This window comes from Pongo abelii, chromosome 20, assembly GCF_028885655.2.
Source record: "Pongo abelii isolate AG06213 chromosome 20, NHGRI_mPonAbe1-v2.0_pri, whole genome shotgun sequence".
NCBI lineage: Eukaryota > Metazoa > Chordata > Mammalia > Primates > Hominidae > Pongo > Pongo abelii.
The window spans coordinates 52,526,965-52,536,124 of record NC_072005.2 but is presented as its reverse complement, the minus strand read 5'-3'; the positions used below and the strand labels follow the sequence as shown (position 1 = coordinate 52,536,124).

General features: G+C 48.8%; 1 protein-coding gene across 1 annotated transcript; it reads left to right on the top strand.

Moving 5' to 3' along the window:
- The first annotated feature begins 4,116 nt into the window (after window positions 1-4,116).
- Window positions 4,117-8,376, top strand: PNMA8C (PNMA family member 8C). Its single transcript, XM_054538928.1, has one exon. The coding sequence runs from the start codon at window positions 4,694-4,696 to the stop codon at window positions 5,306-5,308; it is 615 nt and encodes a 204-aa protein (XP_054394903.1). The 5' UTR covers window positions 4,117-4,693; the 3' UTR covers window positions 5,309-8,376.
- The last annotated feature ends 784 nt before the right edge of the window (window positions 8,377-9,160 follow it).

Sequence of the window (9,160 nt, the reverse complement as noted above, 5' to 3'; positions counted from 1 at the left end):
CATGCCTGGCTAATTTTTTGATTTTTTTGTAGAGACAAGGTCTTACTATGTTGCCCAGGTTGGTCTCAAACTCCTAGGCTCAAGCGATTCTCCTGCCTCGGCCTCCCAAAGTGTTGGTAGCACAGGGTGTGAACCACCATGCCCAGCCTCAACTTTTTGAAACGTAGAGTTGAACAAATAAAGCATATCTGAAGCCCCATTTCCACTGTTTAGGCTTCTAATCTGTGGCCTCTGATTTAAACATTTTCTTCTAACAACGGGCCTTTCCCAAGGCATTACCCAAGGTCATTGTAACACTCCCCACTTTTCCTAAGACACTGCCCACATGCTCACTGACATACCTACGATAGCCATTCAGTGCTGGCACGCATGGATGCGTGGGGTGCCATTGCAAAGTGCTGAGTGCAAGGTGTCATAGAGAGGTGAAATATGGAGTTAAGTTGATTTCCAGTTAGATGGACTCGTCACGTTCTGGGTCAGTTCCTGATCCCTGCTAGTCCTGCCCTCAAGATCAAGCAGTCTACCTGTCCAGTCTCCAGTCTGCTCCCAGGACGACTCAAAGGAGGAGGCACTGAGAACTGAAGTGTCTTTGAAATTTGAGAGAGACAACCAGGCGCAGTGGCTCACGCCAGCAATCCCAGCACTTTGGGAGGCTGAGGTGGGAGGATCACTTGAGGCCAGGAGTTCAAGACCAGCCTGACCAACACAGTGAAACCCAGTCTCTACTAAAAATACAAAAATTAGCAGGGCATGGTGGCATGCCTGTAATCCCAGCTACTCGGGAGGCTGAGATAGGAGGATTGCTTGAACCCGGGAGGTGGAGGTTGCAGTGAGCTGAGATCGTGCCACTGCACTCCAGCCCGGGCAACAGAGACCTGGTCCCCCCCACCAAAAAAAAACAAAATAAAAAAATTGAGAGAGAGAAGTTTTTCAGTAGGTAATAAACCGGTACTGTGCTGCCTCTGTTGTAAAAAAGAATCAGCTTATGGCCATGACAATTATTAGATGTGAAAAAGACAAAACAAAATGTTGTGTGTGGCAAACTCATGAGTCTTTCTGTGCTAGGTAAGCTGTCTTTTGGGATGCAACTTACAGAAAATAAAACTCAAATCAGCTTAAAACAATCCTGATAATGTCCAACATATATAAAGAATTACAGCTGGGGACCAGGTGCAGTGGCTCATGCCTGTAATCTCAGCACTGAGGGAGGCTCAGGTGGGCGGATCACTTGAACTCAATAGTTTGAGACCAGCCTGGGCAACATAGCGAGACCGCAGCTCTACAAAAAATACAAAAATTAGCTAGGTGTGGTGGCGTGCGCCTGTAATCCCAACTCTACTGAGGAGACTAAGGTGGGAGGATCGCTTGAGCCTGGGAAGTGGAGGTTGCAGTGAGCCAACATCGTGCTACTGCACTCCAGCCTGGGCGATGGAGCCAGATCCTGTCTCAAAAAAAAAAAAAAAAAAAGGCCAGGCACGGTGGCTCACGCCTGTAATCCCAGCACTTTGGCAGGCCGAGGTGGGTGGACCATGAGGTCAGGAGTTCAAGACCAGCCTGGCCAAGATGATAAAACCCCATCTCTACTAAAAATACAAAAATTAGCTGAGCGTGGTGGTGGGTGCCTGTAATCCTAGTTACTCGGGAGGCTGAGGCAGAGAATTGCTTGAACCCGGGAGGTGGAGGTTGCAGTGAGCCAAGATCATGCCACTGCACTCCAGCCTGGGTGTCAGAGCGAGACTCCATCTCAAAAAAAAAAAAAAAAAAATTACAGCCGTGCACAGTGGCTCATGCCTGTAATCCCATTACTCTGGGAGGGAGAGGTGAGAGGATTGCTTGAGCCTAGGATTTCAGGACCAGCCTGGGCAACATGGTAAGACCCCCATCTCTACAAAAAAAAAAATTTTTAAGTTAGCTGGGTGTGGTGACATGTGCCTGTAGTTCCAGTTACTCAGGAGGCTGAGGTGGGAGGATCGCTTGAGTCCAGGAGTTTGAGGCTGCAGTGACCTATGATTGGGTCACTGCACTGCAGCCTGGGAGACAGAGTGAGACCCTGTCTCAAAAAAAAAAAAAAAAAAAAAAAAGAAAGAAAAGAAAGAAAGAAAGATTACAATTCAATACAAAAAAGGTGACAATCCAATAGAAAAACAAGTGAAAGACTTTAGCAGACTCTTCACAAAACAGAATATCCAAATGGCCAATAAGTATCTGAAATAAATTCTCAATTTCATTGGTTATCAGGAATATTCAAATGTAAAACACAAGATTTCACTCGGGAGATTACTCCGATGAGATACATACCAGAATACCCAAAGTGAAAAAGCCTGATAATATCTAGTATTGGCCAGGTACAGTGGCTCATGCTTGTAATCCCAGCACATTGGGTGGCTGCGGTGGGTGGATCACCTGAGGTCAGGAGTTCGAGACCAGCCTGACCAACATGGTGAAACCCTGTCTCTACTAAAAATACAAAATTAGCCGGGTGTGGTGGTGGGCGCCTGTAATCCCAGCTACTCAGGAGACTGAAGCAGGATAATAGCTTGAACCTGGGAGGCGGAGGTTGCAGTGAGTCGAGATTGTGCCATTGCACTCCAGCCTAGGAGACAGAGCAAGACTCTGTCTGAAAGAAAGAAAGGAGGGAGGGAGGGAGAGAGGGAAGAAAGAAACGAAGGAAGGAAGGAAAGAAAGAGAAAGGAAGGAAGGAAGAAAGAAAGAAAGAGAGAGAGAGAGAAACAGTTTGTCATGCTTCCAGGACAGCCTCCTGCAGCTCCTATACTTAGTCTTTCATGTCTAGGAGGAAAGACAGAGTCTTCCTCCTCTTACCAGTTGCAGAAATCCTTGCCTTCATTCTGATTGGACTTACTGAGTTCACGTGTCTAACCTTTAACCAGTCTCAGAGAAGAGGGGCATATTAGGCACTAACTGCTTTTTGTCCAGGTTCCCTGGGTGACCATTTCTGAACCAATCACTGTGGCAAGGAGGTGAGATTATGCTAATTGGTTCAAGCCAATCAGGGCTTATCCCTGGAACTGGGGGTATAAAGGGTGTCGACCTAACCCAAATGTTTTGGCTTTATTAATGGAGACTGGGGAGGAGAGGAATAGACATTGCAGATGTCATCACATGGGGGAGACATTTCTTATTTATTTTTAAACATTTATTTGAAACAACCATAAACCTACAGAAGAGTTGCAAATATAGTATAAAGAATGTTTTCACGGCCAGGTGCGATGGCTCTGGCCTGTAATCCCAGCATTTTGGGAGGCCGAGGTGGACGGATCACCTGAGGTTGGGAGTTCAAGACCAGCCTGGCCGACATGGTGAAACTACATCTCTACTAAAAATACAAAAATTAGCTGAGCGTGGTGGCGCATGCCTGTAATCCCAGCTACTTGGGAGGCTGAGGCAGGAGAATCGCTTGAACTGGGGAGGCAGAGGTTGCAATGAGCCGAGATCGGGCCACTGCACTCTAGCCTGGGCAACAGAGGGAGACTTCATCTCAAAAAAAAAAAAAAAAAAAGAATGTTTTCTCCCCTGAAGCATTTTGAGTGTAAACTGTCATATCGCTCTGAATATTATAGTGTGTGTGTGTGTCCTACATGCAAGAACATTCCACTGTAAAGATACATTTGTTCCCTTTGATGAGTATTATATGGGCAGGTACTTTGATAGTTCACATTCCTCACCAAACTTTGCATTCATGTGCTTATATCTACATCAACTCATAGATTCTAATTATATTCAAGGGGTTATAATCTGTTACTTTCATTTTTAACGTTGATGCTCAAATTGTCCCAGGGTTGGCCAGTGGGAGCCTTTCAGGCTAGTTCCTGTGTCTTTCCAGGTTGTTCTCATCATTTTTTTTTTAAGCACTTCCTTACTTTCTGACCCCAAAAGATGCCCCGGGTGCCTCTTGTACATTTGCTGTCCCCTCACCCCTGGAATCGGCTATTATTCAAAGGAGACTCGCGGGCGCTTCTGATGGCTGGTGGCCGACCCCTCACCTCCGAATGACCCCCTCAGACTCTCGATTTCAATGCGGCCAGTCGGCCAATGGCAGAGGCGATGCTCCAGCGGTTGCCATGGAGACCGCCAGGCCGCAGAGCGGAAGGAGGCGGTGACGTCACTGCGGGAGCAAGTGCAGCGGGCACATCCTCGTCCTAGTCCGGCCACGGGGCACCGAGGGCAACCTCTGGGCCAGCGGTGAGGGACGCGCCTCCCTGCCTGCCAGGGCCCCGCCCACGACACTCCGTTGGCAGTTGCCCCAGGGAGATCAGCAGTCCCAGATCCCGAGAGACTGTTGGGGCCTGCGAGACCTTCGGAGGCCACGCCAAGAAAGGGGAAGCATCATCTTCAGACCCTCCTTGGTGCAGCCTTGCCCAGGACCCGGGAGCCACGAGTCAGGTGGCAAACACCGCCTTCTGCTTCTCCAGCACGCGTAAGTCCCTGGGAATCTTCGAGCCCACTCAGAGGGAGCCACAGAAGCCCCGACGTTGCACAGCCCTGCAGGCAGGGGCTGGGGGCATCCTTCACTGAGCTGGACTAAGGGGTCCTGGGAGCGGCCTCCGGCCCCTGAGGCCTCACTCTTTCGTAGCCTTTGGGAAGGAATCGCGGCATCCTGGATAATTTCGTGGATTCCCGAGGCAGCTCAGGTGTCCATCAGCGGGCATACTCCTGCCTCAAAGAGTTAGGCAAGATGCTGTTCGGGGTGAAGGACATTGCACTGTTGGAGCACGGGTGCAAGGCCCTGGAGGTGGACAGTTACAAGTCCCTGATGATCCTGGGGATCCCGGAGGACTGCAACCACGAGGAATTCGAAGAGATAATTCGGCTGCCCCTCAAACCTCTAGGCAAGTTCGAAGTGGCTGGGAAGGCCTATCTGGAAGAAGATAAATCCAAGGCGGCCATCATTCAGCTGACGGAGGACATCAATTACGCCGTGGTCCCCAGGGAGATCAAGGGCAAGGGCGGTGTGTGGAGAGTGGTCTACATGCCCCGGAAGCAGGACATCGAATTCCTGACCAAGCTGAACCTCTTTCTGCAGAGCGAGGGCAGGACGGTGGAAGATATGGCCCGGGTCCTGAGGCAGGAACTGTGTGCCCCAGCCACAGGCCCCAGAGAGCTGCCTGCAAGAAAGTGCTGTGTGCCTGGGCTGGGGGAGAAACCGGAGGCTGGGGCCACCGTCCAGATGGACGTGGTGCCACCTCTGGACTCCTCCGAGAAGGAGAGCAAGGCTGGAGATGGCAAGAGGGGCAAAAGGAAGAACAAGAAAAACCGCCGGCGGCATCACGCCTCAGACAAGAAGCTGTGAGGTGGTGGCATCGGGTGGGCGTGGGGAGTGTCTGAGGGGGTGTGGGTGATGACTGTAGGAGGGTAGGTACCACCTCAGTATGTTTAAGGAGTGCGAGTAAGTGTGGGTAATGCAAGGAAGGGTGCGAATGACTCTAGTGAGTGGGTAACTTTGGAGTAAGAATGGGTATCATTTGGATAGCACAGGTAACATCTGACTAGTGCGAAAGAGGTGGATATCTTTATCTGAGTTAACTAAATTGGGGGTTACATCTGAGTGGGTGTGGTTAACGTCTGGGTGCCCGTGGCTCATTTATTCATCCTACAGATATTTACCGCATACCTACTACGTCCCAGGTACTGTTCTAGGAGCTGGGGATAAGGAAGGGAGTAAACTCAATACAAATCCCTGCCTTCATAGCACTCAGAGTAAGTGGGTAATATTTGAATTACTTGGAGACATCGGAGTGAGCGTAGGTAGCATCTGAATACATGTGGGTAACAGCTGAATGATCATAAAACCTGGTTGAGTGTGGATTGCTCATTCATCCATGTATCCATGCAACCAACAAAATTTCCTGAGGACCTACAGTGTGCCAGGCACTGGGGATACAGAAAGGGAATTAACAGACCAAAACCTTGTCCGTGACTCTCACAGTAGCTATTTGAGTAGGTGCGGGTAACATTTGGGTTACTTGAATACACATTAGTGAGTGTGGGTAGCATTAGAGTGTGTGGGTAGCATCCGCGTATAATTGAAAGTAGTTGTGGGTAATATTTGAGAGTGTGCGGGTAACACCTGAATATGTGTATGGGTATCATTTGAGTAGATGAGAGTAATTTCTAAGTGAGGAAGGGTCTCAAAGACCCACAAACATCTTCCGCCACCTGGGAGACCCCGCGGGACCAGCTGCGCAGGCACAGTGGGAGCCAGAGCCTAGCAGCGCGTCCGACCGTTGCTATGGAGACCACAGGCTGCCCCCAGGCGCCTGCGCCCTTTGCAGAAAATGGAGGAGGGGGAAACGGTCCTGGATTCCAAGGTTTTGCAGATCTCTTACTGGAGTTGAAGAGAACTCACGCTGATCCAGGAGGAACGTGTCAGGGAGATCCCTACTCGGGAGAAGGGCCGCCATCCTCCTTCGGCTGTCACCCGCGGCCTGATTCTGGGGACAGCCTCTCTTGCTGGGGGGAGGCGGGCGGCACGGACCCCTCTAGCTTTGCGCCCTCCTGGAAATCCTGTTATTGCAAAGTCTAGAGCCGTTTTCTATGTTTCAAAAGCATGTACCTTGAATGTACCTCTGGCACAAACTTGTTCGGAGTGGGCCACCCTGTTTCGCTCATGTCAAGCAGAAACCATGGCTGAGAGTGAGTTGCCTGCTCCCCCCCTCTGAGGAACTCACTGATCTGTAAGCGGCTCTTGAAAAGCTGTCGCTTTTCTCTACACGCTGAGTCTCTCTTACAGAAGTGGTCAGAAGCGGGACCCTTCTGCCCCGATTGGCGCCTGGGGTGAGGGTGTGAGTCTCCGCAAGTTAAATTCCAGAAGCTATGGCTTGGTGAGGAGGAGTGAACTCCACTCTCTAAAGAAGAGGCAAGGCTTCAGGGCAGTAGTCCAAAAGGAGGTAAATAATTAAGAGGCCATTATCAAGAGTTACCAATGAATGACGTTAACACTGAGGTGAAGAAGAATTTTAAAAATCAGGTAAAATCCAAATACATGTGAGTAGGCAGATGTTTTGCTCAGAGAAAACCGACCTGTCAATTTGCAAACTTATGTTAGTTCAAGGATCTGCAAAGGTTTGAGCTGAATCTCTTTTCAAAAATGTAACTTACACACAACACAAAGACTCAGCCTACCAAATTGTAATGTCAGAGACTCCTAATGTCTTTTTTTTTTTTTTTTTTTTGAGACAGAGTCTTGCTCTGTCACCAGGCTGCAGTGCAGAGGTGCAATCTCAGCTCACTGCAACCTCTGACTCCCTGGTTCAAGCGATTCTCCTGCCTCAGTCTCCCTAGTAACTGGGATTACAGGCACGTACCACCATCTCCAGCTAAATTTTGTATTTTTACTAGAGAAAGGGTTTCACCATGTTGGCCAGGATGGTCTCAATCTCCCGCCTCAGCCTCCCAAAGTGCTGGGATTGCAGGTGTGAGCCACCGCGCCCGGCTTCTGTGTTGATTCTTTTTCTTTTTCTTTTTTTTTTGAGATGGAGTCTCCTTCTGTAGCCCAGGCTGGAGTGCAGTGGCGCGATCTCGGCTCACTGCAACCTCTGCTTCCTGGGTTCAAGTGATTCTCCTGCCTCAGCCTCCTGAGTATCTGGGACTACAGGTGCGCACCACCACACCCAGCTAATTTTTGTATTTTTAGTAGAGACAGGGTTTCACCATATTAGCCAGGATGGTCTCGATCTCCTGACCTTGTGATCTGCCCACCTCGGCCTCCCAAAGTGTTGGGATTACAGGTGTGAGCCACCGCGCCCAGCGTGATCTTTCTGTTCCTTGTAAATGCCCGGCCTGGGCATACCCACTCTCAGAATATTGTACTACTGTGTTCATTGTTGCATCCCAGAGTCTGAGCTTGAATAAATGCTATGAAAGCCTCCAGTGTGTTTGTTGCATGCTGCTCTCCCATCAAGCCATATTCGTTGTATAATAAGGGATAGTGTGACATTTCTTATCATATTGCAGCATGAAGACTATTTTCTGCTTATTGTGGATTTCAGGGGTATAACATTTATATTTGTGATACACAACATGCGTGGTTGTTCAATGTTGCCCATGAAATCAAAATCCTACCACTTTTCTTTGAAGATTTTCTGGACCAAAGAGTATCCTGGGACTCCAATGTAAGTTGTCATGCAAAACTGTCACCATTTGAAGCTACTTAGCTGAGTGAAAACATCACTGGTAGGGCAGATCCCAAGCAAAAATTCACAAGTAAATTGAATGTGCCGGCTGTTGGAAGGCTGCATCTGGCTCCTGTAAACCCCTGATTTCAAAAGGGGGTTCAGCTAAAACTCTTCATTGTTCTTTGTGATGGAGATGCTCTTTTGTACAAATATGAACTCATAAAATAAATGTATGCTAATGAAATCATAGTCTGCCCCTTGACTTATGGGGGGAAATCCATGTAAGATTTAATTTGGAAAAATGATGTGGCTGCTAAAACAAGTACTGAAAACTGCTTCCATGGCCTGAGGTCTTCCAGGACTGCATTTATTTTTATTTTTATGTACTTATTTATTTTTGAGACAGAATCTCTCTCTGTTGCCCATGCTAGAGTGCAGTGGCGTGATCTTGACTCACTGCAAGCTCCGCCTCCCGGGTTCACACTATTCTCCTGCCTCAGCCTCCCGGGTAGCTGGGACTACAGGCACCTGCCACCAAGCCCGGCTGATTTTTTTTGTATTTTTAGTAGAGACGGGGTTTCACCGTGTTAGCCAGGATGGTCTCGATCTCCTTACCTCGGGATCTGCCCGTCTCTGCCTCCCAAAGTGCTGGGATTACAGGTGTGAGCCACCGCACCCGGCCGAAACACAGCTTTCTTTTATGCTACGGACTTCTCAAGATGTCAGGCCATTTTCCAGTGGCTGCTGTGAAAGGTGAAACAATTTAACTGAAATAAAAACAGTAACAGCTATCTTGTGTTCCAGGCACTATGCCACATTCCTTCACATCATTAACCCATCATATCCTGCCAACCCTGTGAGGTATGGCCCTATAGGTCCACAATCCCTTATAAAAACCCTCAGCCAGGTGTGGTTTCGGGGGTATATGTGGTTCAGAATTCAGAGTTTTGGATTTTAGAAAAATGATACACTGACTATACCTTATATTGTAGAATTTACTCCCCAGGGGGATGCGGGAAGCCCTTATA